Source organism: Pholis gunnellus, assembly GCF_910591455.1.
Source record: "Pholis gunnellus genome assembly, chromosome: 16".
Lineage (NCBI taxonomy): Eukaryota > Metazoa > Chordata > Actinopteri > Perciformes > Pholidae > Pholis > Pholis gunnellus.
In genome coordinates, this window is record NC_136543.1 from 531001 (window position 1) to 552274 (window position 21274).

General features: G+C 41.0%; 1 protein-coding gene across 1 annotated transcript; it reads right to left on the reverse strand.

Annotated features, from left to right (window-relative positions):
* Positions 1-1346: 1346 nt before the first annotated feature.
* LOC306708797 (immunoglobulin superfamily DCC subclass member 3) lies at positions 1347-20737 on the reverse strand (the record flags this gene model as incomplete). Its single annotated transcript, XM_079176736.1, has 13 exons — positions 20443-20737; positions 17766-17910; positions 16426-16556; positions 16001-16138; positions 15713-15871; positions 8579-8744; positions 7406-7656; positions 7036-7200; positions 6216-6404; positions 3692-3805; positions 2860-2986; positions 2506-2620; positions 1347-1421 (listed from the first exon to the last, which is right to left on the reverse strand). The coding sequence occupies exons 1-13, from the start codon at positions 20717-20719 to the stop codon at positions 1347-1349; spliced, it is 2052 nt and encodes a 683-aa protein (XP_079032862.1). The 5' UTR covers positions 20720-20737.
* Between the last annotated feature and the right edge of the window lie 537 nt (positions 20738-21274).

Consider the following 21274-nt stretch of genomic DNA (forward strand, 5'->3'; position numbering starts at 1 on the left):
GGTATCATTCAGCTTGGTTTTCTTACAAGAACTTTTTGGATAGGCTGACAGGTGAAACACGAGCCTCGTCCGTGCATTCAGGCAAGTATCACCTCAAAACTTCTTTCGCCACCAACTCAGTCACCGAGGTCCAAGAGTGACCAACTTAGAATCTGAAGAGTTAACCTGGCAGCATGGCCTCAAACAGTCTTCACAACGTCAGTATGCCATGAGGTTTGTGCAGATCAAACAAGCATCCTGTTTGTTTGAACTTATTTTCTTTGATGGACTTCATAGTCATGAAGCACTCATTAAAGTCCATATTTTCTATGAGCTATATCCTCTGCACAAACATGTCTTTGGAGATAGACACTTGTGGGTATTTGAAAGTCATGGATAGCCACATAATGGAGGTCTCCTTGGTGTCTTCTGATGTCAGATCAGGAACAGGACAGGAGGTTGTTAAGGCTCTTGTTGATCTCTGGAACAGTAAGGCTTAATTCAGGCTCTGCCATGGTTTTGCTTTCCCTGGTTGTGGTCCTGGTGAGTACTCTCTGGACTGGCCTGGATGGTGACTGGCACAGTAAACTGGCAGTGCTCAAGAGAAAGGGTTTCCCTGGTTTTTGGTTGAGGTAGGCTAGCACAAGCAGCATAATCAGGCTAGAATTGGCCTCAACTATGGCTCAGACATTCCTGTCAGACTGAGGTAGCTTTCTTTGGAGGTGTGCAGATTTCGGGTGAGGAGTACAAATGGCTCATACGGTGATAGACAATCATTTCATATCACCTTCATAAGGCGTTTGCAAAGGCCACTGTGTTTCTTCCCATTCTTATTGCAGAGGAACTGAAGGCAAAGTCAAGAGTTCTGTCACTAATAATGGCTTCATTTGTGGTTTTAAGACCATAGTGCACATCTTCACAAGTCAGCTTGCCAGAGGAGATCTGAGGAATATAATATTTTGGTTATGGAACAGACTCCCACTGGAAAAGCAACGAGTGTTTGTGGTGTACACACAAAAAGAAGACGACAGGACCTCATCTGGTGTGGCGATGCTCTTGTGAAGGCTTTTTCTACATGCACATGTGCATGTGCACAGGCAATAAAGGCAATACGCTTTGGTTTGAGGTAGGGTGAAGGATGGGGTGGGGTGGCAAAGGACCAGGATGTATCCTAGCTCTGTAAGCAGTCACAGTTTTATGGAAGCTACTGTCAGGTTTCTAGCAGCAGGTTTTGGGCAGACTAAACCTATGACTGACCCTTATCAAAGGGCACAGAAGGTGCTCATTGATGGGAGGCTTGGGTTTCCTAAGTGAGTAGCAGACTGCGGGGAGGACAGTGATGTGGATGTTGATAATATTGACCAGTGTTAGCCAGTGTCCGTGCCAGGCAAACCTGACGAGTGCTGCTCAATGACAACCTGGTACTGCGCTGGACAGACCACCTGCTCACAGCAAGAACAGGACAGGAAGACACAAGAGAGAAGAAAGACAAGGAATCAGAAATATGGCATTATTTATGACATACACAAGCAGTGCACCAAAGTACCACTGGAGTCACAATGAGACTATTAAACAATTCTACCATTCATCTGTGAAGCCTAGTTTTACTGACCATAAAGTCTGTGTTTCTAGGAGCTCTATAATGCTCAGTTATTCCTGACCTTAGAGGTCACGTTCATATTAGTTTGAACCCTTATGCATCCCTAGTGACATTTCTGGCATTTTTATTGTGCTAATGTATATGACATACCTTTTCCCATCGAATTTTGGAAGTTCAACCGTAGCTCCTATAATGAGTCTCTAATAAACTGTGTAGCCAAAATACAGACACTCACTCAGACCCTTAAGGACAAAAATGTCCAAAACCAATTAAAACCACACTTGTATGGCCATTACAGTATGAAATCATGTGTTCTATTATATGAGGCTGTAAATCTGAGCCCTGGCTTCTAAACTGTACTTATTGTAAGTCGCTTTGGATAAAAGCGTCTGCTAAACGACTGTAATGTACTTTTTACTATTTTCCAACAGGGTTGAGCCCTGTGGGGAGAATGCATGCGATTTCCCTGGTTGCTGTATTAGGACTGCATCTTTTCATGTAATGCATCAAAATCAGTGTTTATGCTTATCATTGACATATATCATTCACTATGTACTAAAAACATTTAGAATATAGGAAGTCATTCTTTTTTTCTCTCATAAAAAATAGCAATGGCATTATGTAAACAAACTGGCATTCTAAGGGTTAATTTATATTGGGGTAGTTATGATCAGGACCGAAGTTAGTTAAAAGATTTAACTCGGTGAAAGTGGAAAATAAAAATGAAATATAGAATTTTTGGGCAGTTTATTGATGCACATTTTTGACCTCCAGTGACATTAGAGCATAGTGTTTAAATACAATACTTTGTTTCAAGTCACTACACTAAAACAAATACATGAACGTGTAATGAAAGTGTACTTAATAAATGAAGTGGTTGGATAAAGTTGAAAAGACTGTGACCAGCATAACGTGAGAGTGAGTACCTGAGGTGCTGACTCCCCACTGGGCCGGTTTGCTCCATCTTTAAGGATGCCGTTGTGTCCCGTGATGTCTCTCGGTACGGACCAGCTGTCCTGAGTCCCTTTACTGCAAAACAGACTGCAAACAGATTCCAGCTATGAGTACACATTCTGCAGAACTTCACATTAGCATAGCTGAAGAATAATCCATGAAGGTGCAGCATTTTCAAAAAGCCAGTCCAACTGATCAATGAAGACACCTGGTCCAAGTTTGCATATGACAGTAAACATGATACATCGCTCATTGGATAATAACTAAACAAGAATGATCGATAGTGTATAAATACATAGTAAAAAAGGATGAACAGTGGCACTTACCTGCGACGGTATCCAAACATGAGGAAGAGAACACAGAAGATGATACAGGCGGTGCCTATATGGATGCCAATGACGATGCTGCCAAGAGAGGCCTCTCCGTCCCTGCACTGACACAGACTGTCCCCTCCTGGAAACAAAGCCAGCACTAATGAAGAACATCCTTCCATCATGAGGGGAAAAGCCTGAGATTCAGCCACATTTCACACATAGAAATGGTCCATTTGTTGTCATATTGCTGATATTATAGTCTTAAGGTAAAGGTCAGACAGTCCATACTATTCATTTAATTGACCATTGACTGGTGGTCCTTTGGATGTTTGCTTGCAGCCATTTCAGTGTGAAAACTTTCTGTCTAGCAGCCGATAGAACTTTAAAGAGTTATTCCTCCTATGCCATGAATCTTTGGGTGGATTTTGCCCAGGTATAATGTGTCAAAAGAACAATCACCTTCCAAATGTCTTCATGAGGATGAGCTCAGAAATATGAAGATGATCAGCGAGTTCTACTTTGGAGAACCGGAATATTAGATTATGTTCTTCCAACACAACTCTCACTAGTAGCTTGAGTTTTCTGACTTTTATGTCTTGTCTGATTCGCTCTCCCATTTTCTTTTGATGTAGACTGTCAAATCGTGTTTTATTAATTGGAATATTAGACATTTGTTGACTCATATCTTGTAGGCCTGTGCATCTAATGATATATTTAGTAAAATTGCTTCACTAAGATAGTCCATTAATAATAATAATGAAGGTTTAAGCTGTGTTTAGGTTGTAAATTAGTACATATGTTTGCACTCTTCTGCAGCCTTCACACGGTCTGTGGTCATACTCACCAGTGGCTTGGTCACTCACGCCTTCCTCTGCCAGCGACACCAATCTCTTGGAGCAGTCACTCTCCCCGTTGCCATTGTAGGCCACCAGCTTGACTTCATACACTGCACCGGATTCTGAAACAGTCAGCCAGGAGTTTGAAACCATGGTTTTAAAAGGGAATGATTTGTGTCTTGACATGAGGCATGTCAGAGGATGTGTGTTGTTTTTTAGCACAATCATAATCAGCTACCTACAAACCTACACATCGCTGTTGGATTGGTAATGCACATCCTAAAGATCAGTGAGAATATTGGATTAACTGCAGACCATTATTAAATCATCTACTGTAATTCATTTGAATCTCACATTGTATTAAGCAATGTGACAATCCGACAAAAGCTAGCTGTGTCTGTTTTATATCACATCACATCTTCTGTTCCTGTGTTGCGTCTCATTCTCCTCCGGGTCATGTCCTCTTGGCTTTCTGGATCTTACAATCTCCTCATCTTATGCCAAGAGAGCTTTCAGGCTGCTGGTGATTGTATTTCATGCTGTGAAATGAACTGGCTCAATTAGTGGCACCACCCATTCTACAGTAAATGGTCATCAGCATGGATTTAAACGCAGAGTGTACGCTGCCTGTTGAGCCATGGGGCCACACTTCTAACTGCGATCACACCCAGTGCTGTTAGCTGATGAACTCAAGAGGTAATAGTCATGTGACACATGAAACATGACTATGATTGACAGAGTGTGTGTTCAGTGAATCGTCCACAGAGTGGACACCAGCTGTCGGGTTGACTGATAACAGACAGACTCAGTCAATAACCTTCTAGTATTCACCCGCAGCTGAACAGGGAGACATGTTCTCATGGTCATGACTTCTTTTCACTTCATAGAGTTTACTTTAAGAAATAAGATAAACTTGTGATGTACCATATGCTAAAGTGCTCATACGTTATTGTTCCGAATGGTTTCCTCAGAAGTTGGTTTGGAGACAGTACGTTGTGTTGAGATTCTGCTCCGACTCAAACCATCAAAAAGCATCATATTATTCATTTATTCTTGAACACTTAATTCCACCGTTAAAGAACTTTAGGTAAGACTTTCTATGACGCCCATATCTATAATGCAATATAAACATACTTTCATATATAGCATATTCTTACATTTAGTACTGTATAATTATAGTTATAAGCACTCATGAATATTCACAATGATTTGTAACTATAATCATAACACATTATAAAGTATTTTATATATTACTAATAACACCAAATATAATACTTCTTCATTGCTGGTCACCCATATGCAATACATTTAATATCTTTAATAATGCATTATAATGTAATTATAAGTTACTACGTTTTTTACTAACTAAGTCGTTAGTAAAGTAAAAAGTATTTGTACAACTTGTTGTGGATTATTCTTATAGATAGCATAGATTCAATATATTTGATATTTTTCACTTTACTTAAAGCAAACAATGACCACGTATATCATGATACTTGACTTTGTAATTCATTATAATATGCTTTATAATGTATTATGATTATTGTTATAATGCATTATCAATATTTACGAGTGCTTCTAACTATGATTATACAGAGTTCAAAGGAGATTACAATGCATGACATATATGTTTATAATGCATTATAGACAGACATCATTGAAATTGTTTCCAAAATTTCACATTGTTACATGTTCAGCTGACTTAAGACTCTCCACTTTTATTGTTATATATTATTATAATATATATATATATATATATATATATATATATACGTACTGTCAGTATTTAGTTACAATTAATCAAATTCAGTGCTGCTGCTGATTTGTCACCTTGGTAGTTTCACCTTTGACACCGTCACCAGCAAAAAGAGATTGACCTTTAGATAATATATGTAAAATTGTAAAAGAAAACTCTATATAGGAATATGACTGTTGATTATGTACACAATACACACACCACCCATACAGGGTGTACGTGATACTTTTGTAAATGAGTTTTTCAGGAGAGGTGTTAAGTTGAAATAGAATGAAATAACAGGAGGAGGCACAGTGCAGCTGATGTCTCAGATTCCAATTCCATCATTTTGTCTTAAGATGTTGTTATGGTTACAGGCATTCCAGGGGTCACTATGTAAACTGATGTGGGGTGAAGACAGAGGCTTCTGTTCAGACGCAAGGAGTGATTGACATCTTGGTATAATGTGGGAATATTTATGGTTTATTCTATTAATTTCTATTTCATTCCATCAGCAACTCTTGTACTTTGTTCATGCTGACCTGCTGTATAGTTCACTGATTCATGTGCTTTTCACTTCATTTACATGAGCAAACAGATGTGATGATGGTTGGGATTAGAATGTGTCAGCTACAGCAAAGGAAGCAATATTTGTACCCTGCCTCAGAGAAAGCCCAGTCTGAGAGACAAAACTGAGGACCGCTTAGCTCCTGAAGCACACACACACACACACACACACACACACACACACACACACACACACACACACACAGACACACACACACACACAGACTCACCCAGCTTAGAGATGGTGTGGGCATTGATGTGAGAGGGCAGCTGGATGGGCCTCTGGAAGTCGGCATGGGGGACCCTGCGGTAGGACAGCCTGAAGCCCTCAGCCTTGCCGGCCTTACTGGGGAGCTCCCAGAGCACCTGCACGGCGCTGGAGTTCACCACTTTGGTGAAGAAGGTGGGAGGGGTCGGCACTGGGGAGCGGAGACAGAAAGAGACAAGCTGATATAGACGAGACAAAGAAAAGAGATAATGAGAACAGAGCAGGTCTGGTTGAGAACTGTGGTCAGCAGCAGCTGACAGGAAGTGGATTCAGCTCAACAAAGACACGGGAATATAAAAAAGCACAGATCAGCCAACAAAAGTAAAGAAACATTAATACAACTTATGAAGGAACCTATTGAGGGATGGCATTTTTCATTTTATACCAGAGCAATTTTAATTTACAATTTAGTGATGTTATTGCACATAGATGTAATGTAATGTACCGTAATGTGTGCATGTTTTTGCATTGATGCACTGTGACTCATTGGACTGCCCCACAACATCATGTGATGCATGAGTCATCTGTGCAAACATGTACTATGGAGCATAGTTGTCTTGTATTTAGATTCTTTTGTTTTCAACATGACTTCTCCAGCTTGTCTAATGTCTAATACTGGACTTTGGAATCTTATATTAATCTCACTGATCTTCTCTTTTCTCTCATCTTTTGGATTATGACCAATATGATTCACTGTGGTGTAGAAGTGAATAACCAACATGAGTAAGGATGCAGCGCAGGAATGAACCCCCCATGGTTCCTTCAGTGTTTCATGCTCTTACCGCCCCCTAGTGTTGTAGTCACCACGGTGTGGGACTGCTGGCTGGCTCCCAGAGGAGAGTAAGCCTTCAGGTAGAGGGAGTAGGTGGTAGCTGGTTCCAGGTTGGTCACATCATGCTGGAAGGTACCTTTACTGATGGCTTCCTGCAGCTCCACACTGTCAGGCTCTGAATCACACACACACACACACACACACACACACACACACACACACACACACACACACACACACACAGGCATATAGATTTAGTTATTATTACTACTAAACATGTTTGCATTTGAAGTACAGATGGTATCTCTCTAGTAGAGTCTTGCTGTGTGTGTGTGTGTGTGTGTGTGTGTGTGTGTGTGTGTGTGTGTGCAGACACTTACCTCCTATCTTGCGGATGTGCAGGACATATCCGATGATGCTGTCAGTGACGGTGGCCGGCGGCTGGCTCCATGTGATCTGCAGAGCGTTGGTGGACAGCGCGCTGGCCGTGAGGCCCTGGGGGGCGGCGGGCAGGTCTTTAGGCTGGGCCACGGCTAGACGGGCGCTGGCTTGGTTGGTGCCGGCGCTGTTCTCGGCGATGCACTGGTAGATGGCCTCATCCTCTGAACTGATACGGGTCAGAGCCAGAGTGCTGCACAGATAACAACACACAGCTGCATCAATGCACTGCTAGTCACATCAGTACAGGGAGTGTATGCAAAAACATGGAGTTAGTTAGTACAACTAAACTTAATACTACTGCTGCAACTTCACCGGCTCTACTGCTACTAATACTACCACTGCCATACTTGTGGTATTAGCATTCAGTAACATTACAAATATCCCCGCTGTGAGATTATCTCATCTTATCATTCATATTGAACTATGTTTCTGTTCATCACTATGAAACAGTTCTAAAGTATTGTGGTTGAAAAGTTATAGAATACAAATACTTCTGATGCCATCTAAGAGTAAGAAATGCAGCAAGCATATGCTTAATATGTGATAAATCTCCCTGGCCCCAAACCGTTTGAGAAGCCGTGGTCTAACCGGCTCAGTCAGTCCACTCTCTGGATGTGGACAACGGTTCAAAGACTTCTGCGTTAATGGGACCTGCATAGATTGGACTTTTTATTGAAAACCAAGGCCCGCATCTGACAGTACTACTGCGACTAGAGGAACTCAGATAAGCCTCTTCTATGCTTCTGTCAAATCTGCTGCCTGCTTCTAAAACTACCGCTATGGCCTGTGCCTCCTTCTCTCTTTTATATATTTGAATATAAGTGATAACTTGTAATTATATCATAATTCTGCCTTCTTTCACACCAGTGCTGTAGTGCTACTGCTGGTTCTGCCTTTGGGTTGCCGTGATATTTAACTTTATGAGCAATGTGCATGCATGGTATCTGTTTTAATGTTTAATTACATATTTAACAAATCATTCTACTGTGTGACTGCCCATACTGTGCAGAGCTAAGAGTGGAGGGACTGAAGTCATTCTTGTCCTCAGTTTCTAGTAAATGAAATGGAAACATCCCATAGTTACATCATAGGTCAGCAGTGCCATCACCCACCTGTTGTTGTTGGTCAGCTTGACGTTGTGTCCGGGCATCAGCACCTTGCCGTTCTTAAGCCAGATGAGGTGAGGCTCGGGAGCGCCCTGGGCCACACAGGTGAACACAGCACTGCCCCCTGCTGGTTTGGACACAGACTGTGGCCACTGCAGGAACTCAGGAGGAGCTGAGGAGAAGCAGAGAGGGAGGTGAGGAGTAATATAAATCTACATAACAGACTCAGGTTCTCCATAAACCCTGCTGCCCCCCATGGCCAATGACCAATGTCATGGATACATTTATGTAAATAATACATCGAGTTATAGTTTCGAAGAGGCCTGGTGGAGACAATTCTTCATTTACATTGTCATGCATTATGTCAAGCTCTATCCAGTCAAATGAGTATTGAGTGACAGTCAACTATAGGACTATCATTATTTGTTCGTGTGAAATTGTGTAAAATCTAGTTTTTGGCCAGCGACTTGAATAAATCATGTTGTTAGATGATGATGTTTGAGAGCAATGAAAAATAGATATTCAAGATGAAATATGACCCGTTTAACTTCCTAAAACTAGCGCAGCGTATAATACCTCATTTTTAAATGCCAAGCAAGTATTAGAAGGAAGATACAATAATTTATTTCATAATCATTTGACTTGTGATGTTTTTATGCAAATAACCAGCATATATGACACTAATTAAGGAAAAGGATAACATCTAGAATTTACTCTGACTTCAGGACGGTTGAAACTATATTTTGGGACGGTGGTAAAAAAAAAAAAGTCTAGAGCCTTGATGTCAATTCTAGGTCTTAGAAAGGAGATCGGGATTGGCAAAAAAAAAGAAGGTTTAAAAAATGGCAGCATCTCTTAGCTTGGGGCTATAATCTCTACCATAACAATACATCCAATGCTACATGTTAAGTTATCAACAGATCTGAATACAATTCATCACATCCTCAGACTGCAGGACTGACAGCTTTCAGGAATTCTGTGTAATCTTGGAATTTGATTACATATATTAATTATATAATCATGTTCTTAGCAGAACAGAATAAGTGTGGTATGGAATTAAAAAACAACACCCAGATAAAATGAAAATAGTAAACACACAGTCTGTGCTTTAACTCAGGTCCCTTTATAATACACACACACACACACACACACACACACATGCAGCCTGCTGACCCCAGCCAGTCCTCGGCTGTCTAGATGCAGGGCTGACTGCTCCTCCTGACACCCAGTTCAATACTAGAGGCACAATAGACATGCATATGCTGGGATATGGACAGCACTCCTTAAGCTCTAAAGCCCCTCCCACTTCAGCCCACGCTCAGCATCTCATTGATCTATTGACCTCAACACCCTCTGTGACCCGCCACCCCCCAACCATCCATCCATGAGCTGGGTGGGGGGGTCAAGATGACCATTTCAATAAGGACACATTCATCACTGCAGTTTTCCTTCTTCTATTTATCAGAAGCAGCTCCCAGTTAATCTGAGCCTAAACGAACCCGTGAAGGAGACAACAGAATGAAATGATACTGTAGGTGTGTGTGTGGTTGCTGTGTTGTACCATCACAGGAGCAAATATAGACCTGGTGGGGTAAAGACGTGGTGCTGTCATAAATCGTTTCATATCAGCCTCACTTCACGCTTGCAGAAACATACAACGCCACGAGGTTAACGCTGTGGGACGAATGTTCAGTTTCAGGCCACAAAACTACTTGGTCTAGTTTGAAAAACAACAAGTCATGGTTTGATGTAAAAAACATAAGAAGGTGACTAGCAGTAAGGATTACTGGACCTGGATTATACTGCGAGAGTTGTGTGAGTCTGTGAACGGATCTGTTCTGATAGCATTGCTCCTGTTCACTTCATCTTTATTCTCTGTTTTCTGATTCTTCGTTCACCGTGGAGTTTTCACGGGGTGAAGTATTCCTTTCATATACTTTGTGCAGTGATTAAGAATAAATCATATCCCCATGTATGATTTAACAAACAGCTGCCAACAATCACAAATGAAATTGTATTTATGAAGGCTATGGTGTAATCACTGCATTGCAATGCAGTTTGACCATAATGGATGAGCTATCTCAAGACAGTTTACACCAGCATATATAATACACAATCATGTTTAAGGCAGTGTTTCCTTCATTTGCTCTGTGTGTGTGTGTGTGTGTGCTCATTATCTCTCAGGGGGGTAGCTGTCCACCCATTCATCTGCTCAGCTGTCCCACCATTATGTTAGAAAGTGTCAGGCATCCTCAGCTGACCGTTCATCAGTCGATCCATACTCCGTATTGATCGGTGATTCTGTTGACCTTGAGTTTCACCTCACCTCGTAACCTCTTTTTATGTTTGTTTGTGTTCTTTTATATTTGGGGGGGGGGGGGGCATACTTCAGGCACTGAACATAACTAGATTTACATATATGTGAGCCATAAAATGTTAAAATGGCAGTACAGGTACAAAATGTATGAGCAGTGGATGTATTTAATACTGATAAATGAAAGTACTCCAAGGAACATTAGAGGTTCTAAATAGTATTGCACTAAGCTGCAAAGAGTATTTGAATGTGTAATACTGCTTTTTTTAAAGGTCCTTCATAACTTCATAACTATTTCCAAGGACGTTCACTGGAAACAACGATGTAATCCAGTAACAATGGGATACTTTTGCAGCAGCATTGTTGGAGCCTATTTTAGGTGGTTTAATCTACAGGAATGAAACAACTTGGAGGATGATCATATGTTTTATATGTAAAATCCAAACCAGTACAGCTGTCTGATAAATATTTCAATTTAAGATTAAGTGGAGTATAAAGTAACATGAAATAAAAATACTGAAGTAAAGTACCTGTAGTGTTCATATTTGTTTGTAACACCAACCACATTTGGACAGTTAGCATTCTGCTTTATTTCAGTCCACACTTTTTTACTGCCAGAGTGGACATAAACTACACTACATTGAAATTGTACTTAATTACACCCCGAAATAAATGTACCTACCAGCCTGGCCATACATACCGATTTGAATGGATTTTTCAACACATTTGGGCAAGAAGTTATGTGGCTCAGCGTGATACTGATGTTCACACTATATGTGAGAAGTGCATTGAGGCCCTCACTGGAATCTGCATGATAAAAGATCTGCAGCTCATCTCGTCTGCAAAACGGGTCAAGAAAAATGAGGAGGAAGGAGGGAGGGATGGGCGTATTTAACGCACCATTCGCTAAAATGGCTGTCCATCCTTTGTGTCTCCCTCTCCGTGGTGACACCCTGGTTGCCATGACCCCTCTGCCGGGATGCTATTCATCTTCCTGCTCTCCCTAATTTACCCTGAGACCACACCTCCTTTCTCCATCCATCTCCCTATCTGTCCGTCCTGATTCCACCGCCTCCTCCCTCACTCCAACCGTTTTCAGACACATACGCCCTGCATCCTCCTGTCGAGGTCAGGGGTCAGAGGTCGCAGGTCATTAATTCGCCTTGGACCCCCCCTCCGGCACCTCGCACCCTGCATTGACTGTCTAGCTGGCCTCCACTTTTTTGTCTCTTTGTATGTTGTCTTCTTTGTCCCTTTATTGTGACCATGACCGTGGACACACACACTCTCAGACAGACCTCTGCTAACCTTCACACGACAAACAGCAGGCAGTCTCTCTGGTTCCCACCGAAGTTGACTTCAGCTGGACAACAAAAACATTCACCTTCACTGTGAGTCCTCACAGCGTCTCTGTACTGGAGGATTTGACCGTAACAAAAGACAAATGCAGAACAAACATGTTCTTATTGTTTTATTATGTCTAATTGCAAAAATGTATCACTTTTTTGCAAAAAGATCATGTTTTATAGATTTAAAATGTTCTTTCTATTGGATTATGAGCTCAAATAAGGGTACATTAGATTTAGAGCCTGTGAAGTGATGTTCAGAAATAATTGCAAAGCCTGTGCTTGTAAATCCCTCTTTGAATACTCAATAAAAGAAAAACATATAAGTTTGTGAATGTAAAGAAGTTATTACTTGTTGCTTTTGTATCCATGCGTATCTAACTTTAGTGTTGAACAGTTTTCTGCTGTGAATGTGTACTGGATTCTTTGTGTAATCTTACAATTTTTATTTAGGTATTTATTTTTCTACGACTACACACTGCACAATTGAAAGCATCATTTCACAAGATCTGAATCCTGTTGAAACTTATCGTGGCCCATAAATGTTAAACACAATTCCAACATATAGGAATAGCTATATAAAGTAATGTTTTATCCCATATGTGCTACCACACAATTCATCATATGACATGATCTGCAATATGATGTTGTCACATTGAAAATGATATACAATGTACACGGTGATTTGAACAGTATTTCCGAAAATGACCCAGTGTTCATAAAGGACTCAGTAGAGCTTCATCTCACCTAATAATGACTGGGCATTGTCAAACAGCTTTATTGTAAAAATCTCATTTTGGATGCACCGCTGCAGAATGAGGACATTTGATTTCCTCTTCTAGACCGCTGTGTGGGTGGTCATGCTCCCAGATAACCAAAGCCTTAAGCTGTTGTTCTCTCTCAAACCCCAAAAGAGAGCAAATTGATCAATAAATGAATGAATATCAGAATGAGATCTGGCTCTGCTCCCCTCCTCTACATCAGAGGCACTGCCAATCACTGTGAGAGAGTGACAGGGAAAGTATTGATTGATCTGCTCAAAGAGTCGGACACAACCAGAACAGAGAGATGCATGGATGAAGGTAAAGCTTAATTATATGAATATAGATTGGTGGTAATTGAGAATACAATAATTAAATGTGCTTCAGCTCTTTCTTTTGGTTTACGTTTCAGATACACTGTTTGAAGTTACAGTATAGAGTATATACTATACTTTTCTCAACAACCTAGTTTGACTATAGCAGCCGTCTTAAACTGTGCTGAGGTGATCTCAGTGTTGTGGTTACTCTACAGTAAGTTTGCTTTAGAATTGTAAAAGGGGCACATCAACAAGCTCAATGTACTGGTCATGGGGAGTACTCAGCCGGTTACCATTCATATTATATATTGTATTCATCTGAAGCAGCTTAACAAAGTCCCCAAACTTTATTGAAGTGAAATACAGAATTAGTAAGAGTACCACCCCAATGATCTTGTCACTGCATGTCGAATATGTTGTACAGTAGTAAAATAAGTATTTAGATCCTTCACTTAAGTAAGAATAGATGTGTTTTCATTTTTGCTTAATTTTGTTTTATGTAAAAAATGATGTAAAAATGTATGTATAAACTGGTGAATGTACGCTATGTACGAATGTAACCACTGTCTGTATGCAGTATGCTGTAGAAACTGGATGTGTTTAGGGATGTACATACGTATGTTTTATAGTTTTCAAAGTGTTTAAACCTTTCTGCTAACCAAAGGTCACTCCCATGACTTACAACAAATAGAGAAATCAGAGCCTGGTAATTACGAATTGAACACTTTAACACTCTTCTTGTTTCTGTCTTGTGTGCACTCTAACACTCTGGGAGCTGCTATTTGAGCTGGCCTCAGGACAGCTAATTAAAACACAGCTATTGACTGTGAGAATTAGAAGTGATATAAGTGTATGGACATCTGCAGGGTGATGGACGAGCCACGTCATAGAGAGCCCCCGACCCCCTCCTCCCACAAACACACACACAGCTGAACACTGGTGTTGGTGCTTAATTGTCATAAAGGAACTGCGAGGGGTGTGCATGTGGCTGAGGTGGGGATGCGTCTCACACCGGTAGTTTCACCACCATACAGCTGGCCAATGCTCCCAGTCTACACCCCCACTTAACAACCCGGGGCAAAGGTGAGAAAGAAAGGGTGGAGCTATGCTATCGACCCTTTCCTTCCTCTCCCCTCACCACCACCGACAGTTAATATGGTCAAGTGCACATGCGCGCCTAGTAAACAAAGGCTGCAACATTGTCAGGTGTTCTGGAGAGGATGCATCTATATCAGACTGTCAATTCACAAAACAGTGTGTACAGTATGATAACATGACAATTTTGATGTGGTAATGTATAATTCAAACTATTCAAACTAAATTATATGTAATTCATCCTCACTCAGCCCTCCCTTCCCTCAATGTATCATGCCCTGCACTAATGTGTTTTTATATTAAAGAACAGTCCAACATTTGAGGTTTCATCAGTTTCATCTCTGTGTATCTAGTACATAGATTGTATATAAGGATAGATGGCGCATCTCCACTTCCTCCCACTGTCCAGAAGTGAACAGAAATATCCCCTATACTGCCGCTGATATCTTGAAATCTGAAAATCATTTGGAGCCAGAGTCTGCGCAGTAGTGATCATAAACCCTTGCTATCCAATCACGAGCACGGCCTCACCTAGCTGCTGTATTACACTGACGTTAGCACCATGGTAGCTGTTTGGCTAGATACACACAACAACTTAATATCTCTACAAATACATTCATGATCAAATTGAAGAATGTTCTATTACAAAGACTCGTGATTCGTGTTTCGGAAACGTCACCAGCCTTTCTGCTAAGAACACACACAGCGGTCAAACAGTGCTGGCTAACCAAAATGTTGCTAAGCTAGCTCACGACACGGTCAAAGACTTCATGAACAGACATTGTACATAAAGATCTTTATCATGGTTGAGAAAAGTTCAGGTTCAAGTTACATCTCCTGTCCATGGTCTATGTAAGTTGCCCAACACTGGTGTTAACAAGGTTTACATTCTTTAGTTCCACATATGATTTTTTTAAGGCTAAGTCTGATATAAATGAATCCCAGAATTGTAAATCTACAGACGTTATGCAATTACTTAAATTAAATTCATGCAAAATAAATTGATTTAGTATTTGACCACCAGAAGTATGTTACTGGCTGTATGAACAGGGTTTTTGCAACAGCCTTTGAAATTTACAGACAATAAACAGGGAGATTGTATTTTTGAAATGCTGGTTATGGCCCTGTCTGTACTGGACACAGAGAAACGATAACTTCTAATCATCTTCTCACCTGATGTACATATGGTAGCAAAGAAGAGTATCTCCAAATAGTTAGTCAATACAGAATCAATGGTCAGTACGGATGGCCAGTGAGGAGCTCTAGGAGAGTTAACACTTGAGCAGTATGTCTCTGCATGGCCTCACCTTGTACAACAAGTCGTCCGAGTGCGGTACGTCTCATTCTGGTGCCGGGCCGATTGGCAGCACACACATACACACCAGAGTGCTGCAGGGAAACATCTGAGATCATCAGGTTCCCGGTCCCCAGAACCTGGATACCCTCCACTCCAATGGAGCGTCCGTCTGATGAACACAGAGACATTCAGAGATGGTTTGTGAAACACAAATTAAAACATGCTTAATAAAATTGCAGATCATTAATTCTCCTCCAATCAAGTACATTGACAGTCCATCAGAAATTTCCAGTGGTACCTAGCCTGCTCCAGGAAACAATGGGCCTTGGGTTTCCTGTGGCGATGCACTCCAAGATGGCTGTCTGATGGATGGTGATGGTCAGATTCTGGGGTCCTGACAAGATGAATGGCTCCTTGTAGGTTCTGGGAGCTCCACCTGAGAGGATGACGGAAAAGAAAAAGTGATTAGTTGTAAAAGCCTCCATTTTGGGATAAAAGCAATTTCTGTTTCAGTCGAGGACTGATATACGGGAACATCTTAATTTGGCAAAACAATCTGAGATACGATGATGACAATTACCTCTACAGGTACATCCACACATTCCATATATCCTGTTAATACATGCAGGAATGAATAACGTAGCTAGAGCCAGAGAGAATAGAATAACTAACCCTTGTTCTTTAACTCCATGTATATTATATGCTACATGTGTGTCCACCTACCAGTGATGTTGAGCAAGGCCTCGTGGCTGAAGCGAGTGTTGGCAGGGTTGGTGGCGACACAGCGGAAAACCCCTGCATCCACCTGCCTCACGCCTGTCACCTGGAGAATACCCATTGGCAGGAGAGTGTATCTGGACAGGGAGGAGAGGTAAGTGTGCAGGTAAAAACATGTTTAAGACATTTGTATACAGTATATGTCCCATACATGACGCCATTGAAATATGTTTAATCTATCTTGTAATGAAAAGTAACACCCCAAAGTAGCACACAAGCGTCAGTATTAGACATCTGAGCCACTGATGTAGTATAAACAGCAAGAAAATCTTGAGGGTGGGAAAGGTTGTGGACGGCTCAAACAGACACTGGACTCTTCACCCTGCTGTTCATGTCCATCCATGTGAAGCCAAATCAGCATCGACTTATTTAACAGTAGTTTATTATGTAACTTACGTACCTTTTTACACAACAAAGCTAGTTATTATGCGTAAGAAAAATACTTAATTTAACCCAGACCAAGCCTAACCAAGTAGTTTTGTTGTATATGTAAACCTAAAAACTAAGTTAACCTCCGTTGGAAGATTAATTTGAAAAGACACTATTGCATATGATAATTGGAAACTGTTGTTCCTGACGCATCCAAAACAGCATAGTTTAAAGCAGAGGACCACTGAACAACAGGCTTGTATTTGGAATATAAATAACCTTTAATGTGCAGTTTCTCTAGTCTTTGGAACATACATACAGCTGCACAGTGGAGATCTGGATTACACTGCAGCGGTGGTTTCAAGTTTTTAGGGATATTGTGATGCTAAAATGCTGCTAACAGTCGGAATGGCAGGACGGCAAAATGAATGACACATGAAGACATGTGATGGACAAATAGAATATATTAAATAAAATAACTTTGAGTCTACCATTTTATGTAATTATTCTAGTAATGCATGAAGTTATAAGATGCAACCGTCTGATAACATTCTATTGCAAACTGAAATAACTCGCTCTGGTGTGAGGGAGCTAAGGCACATCCAGTTGTAATTAATGATGTTGCTGAGGACAACAAAAAAATCAAATAATTTAACTTTGGACGGCAATTGTGTCTACCGGTACCGCTGCCGGTATTCTCTGCTGGCCTATTTTTACCGTCCTGCTCTCATTCACTAAAATGATATCTGCCTGATTCTATTTGAATGCAGCATAAGCCTTAACTTCCCAAAATGGAGACAATAGGTGGGGCAGAATCTGATAATAGTTAGAAGGATATAGATATTTGTAGCTGTCACATATTGTAGTGTTTGATACATGTTGACAGTTGAATTTGTACAGTAGTAGTGTGGTGTTACCTGTTGTCGGTGGTGTTGAGTGGTACTCTGTCTCTCTCCCAGGTGATGTTGGCCTCAGGTACTCCGTTGATTTGACACTGGAAGCGAGCTACGCCTCCCTCATCCACGGACATGGACAGAGGGTGGGTGTGGAACTTTGGAAGAGCTGAGGAGCAAGCCACACAAAGATCAGCCTAAATCAGACACTGAATATGGATGTTATTTTGAAACATTGCATGACATGACATGATGATCGGTTTACCAGTCGAGGCTGCCACTGCTTAATGTTTCTAGTAGGCTATAATGTCTACTGTGTCTCTGGAGGAGCTTTGTCAAGTCTGAGAAGATAACCCTGATGACATCATAATGATGAACTGTGGTTGAGTGAGTGGATGAGTTTTTGTAGAGGTGGGAGTTTACTGGACAGGGAAGGTCTAACAAAAAGATACTATAGGTTACATTATGAGAAGTATAAGATCCAGTGTTTCTGGAGCATATTGGTGGAGATGATTATAGCTTCTATCTCTTTTTCTTTATCTGCTCTCTTCTTCTGTCAGATTTTCAAACTGAAAGCCACTTCTCCCTCCTGGTATTTCCAAGTTTGCTGAAGAGAACGAACATGGAAATAGATTTCCCATCAGCCTTTCATTTACAATCTGCTATTGCTATAACCCACTGGGATGGTGTAGCATGCCATGCTGTTTCAGAACATTTTCAAATAGTCAAAACTGTAAAATAAGTTTACTAATCCATTGAGCAATCTCTGCACACAGATTTTCACATCAATATTTTTCTCTCCTCCATGTGACCAAGTGGCTCAGTAAATTAGAGGCTTGCATAGTGCAGAGTTTGGGGTTGGATTAGCATCAGCATTATGTGTAGCCTTTTTTACTGTAAGTCATGACATATACAACCACAGTTTTGCCATGTCCTGTATTACCGAAGGCTCAATGTGGCGTAATTCCTACTTAAGGTTTGGAATAACCTTAAGCATTTGATCACTTCCAGGATTTATACACACATGCACACACACACACGCACGCGCACACGCACACACCCACGCACACGCACACACACACACACACAGGATTCCTAATGACCTCGTGGCCATAATCAATATGGGTGTATACCGCATTGCATTGAAGTAAGACCACCTCGAGGTGGCTATAATTCTCCTGGATTAACTATAAATAACTTGTTTTATTGGTCTGACTGAAGGAGGTGGGGAGGAGAAGGTTGTACGAGTAGTGCAGGTGTGTGTGTGTGTGTGTGTGTGTGTGTGTGTATGGGTGTGTTCATCACATGTGCGTTACTGTACACTCCTACATGTGCTGAGCAGAGTAATTTGCAGGTTTTCCATAATGAGAAGCCGGTATGTTTTGGCGAAGGCTTTGTAAGGCGCCTGTTCCAAACAAAGGATCAAAAGATCCGAGGGGGGCTTGGGTTGCCAAGTATGATGCAGAGGTGTTCACCGTGTGAAGTATCATTTATAACAAAGACTGTGGGATGTTTGACAGAGAAAGGGCAACATGTGGTGATATCCTCTGCTCCCTGTGCAGGTTTATGGCCTGTGGATAGAGCAGGGATATGGACATTAAAATGGCTGAGGAAATGACTTTTGATCAAATTCAGTTTAGATTTTCTTAGTACAATCTTCATCGTAACAAAAAAAAAGTTTAAGGTAACAACTTGGAACTTCGTTCCTACAGGATATGATAATATCATACAAACCAGAAAAGGATGTACGAAGAAGCTTTTCCTTCTTATAGCTAGCTGTGATATGTGATTTGAAAAATCAAAATGCTGCGATAAACATTTCTGGATGGGGCCAAAATCAGGTTATAAAAAATAATAATAATAAAGCTTAGTGCTCTTGAAAATGTGCAGTCTAACCAAAAATGTGCTACTTCATCTTACCAGCCATAACTGCTTGTCTTATATAATTAAGTAAACTATTACAACAAGAGCCACAACTAGCTTTGAGGACACAGAGGTCATGTCCTTTGGAATTTACATTCTACAATTAAAAACAAACACATGGTGGGTGTGTTATTGGCAGATTCCAGTATTTCTAGGTTATATTTCATTTGACTATTTATTGGTCAATAATCAATCAAGCAATACACTCAGGATTTCCCAACAACAAATTAAGATTTACAGAAAATATAATTGGATAGTTAACTGAATAATTAACAATGTAGAATGCAAATAGTATAACTGTTTGAACAATAATGGTGTTTGGTGGGGTGTTGGGGACTCATGATCTCAGTATTTCTAAAATCCTGACCCATACTTACAGTGAACTAGTATGTTTTGATATTGATGATGAATGGAAGGAAATTGATGATGTACCATCTCCTAATTACACAAAGGATCTCATAATTACAATATCACTATCGAGATTATTAGATTGTTTCTGTAATTATGAGATGAGAATCTCATAATTATGATTTCCATATCTCATTGATGTAGCTGTAGGAACTGATAACGTATCGTTGTTGAATGCCAATCACTTCCTCTTTTCCTCTCAAATGTCTCATTTGCTCATCAGGGAATAAGATAACCAGTGACATTATTTCTTCCCGTCTTCCTGTTCCCTTGTAATAAGTATACTGTTTTAAAGTGCATGTAATTGTATGACATAACAATTATATAGAACGTAACAGTAATGTGCTGTGTTGCACTATCAAACACTTACATGCCAAAAAGACTTTGGCCTTGCGGCTGACCAGCATGCCATAGCGATTTTGGGCTGCGCAGTCGTACTCGCCCATATCTGCGTCACTCCCCTCTCTGCGTTTCTGGAAGCTCTGGATGAACAGCGTGCCATTTGCCAGTACCTGAACCCGCGGACTGGTGGGTAAAGGCACCCCGTTTTTACGCCACGTGACCATGATCGGCTCTTCACCCTGCACCCGACAATCCAACATGAGCGGGCGTTCCCTCACCGCGATCACATCACTTGGCTCCAGCATGAAAGACAGCTCCGAGGCCAAACAACCACCTGCAGATGGGTGAAAGAGAAGGACAGGTTATCAGACAGAGAAAGGCTCTATGACTATCTGCTTACTTGAAATGATAACTTGTTGTATATCCAGCCTCAGTCAATGGACATGAATAAATGTATGTTTGTTGACCAGAGTTCTGATCCAAAATGGACCTAAGGACGGTGTGGTATTAGAAATACTGACACACTGACTCCAGGCTTGTGGCAATAGCTGGGGTCTACACTTATACAGTACATTGGCTGTTTGTTGCAAATACATCTGGCTCTGTTGGACACCAAGTCACCGAGTACCCTACCAGAATTGCCGGAACAACCACACTCAACACCAGAAACCACCTAATTTGATTGATGGCGCATTTGGTTTAGTGGCCTATAACGCTTTAAGTGAAGGCCAGCCACAATGAAGGCTGGAGGCTGGATGCCAGCGAGCCATCCAGCCAGAGAGGGCAACAACAATACCCAGCTGAGGAGGAGAACACTGGCAATGGATGCTGGGGTCAAGTTAGGAGACCCTCCATTGAAG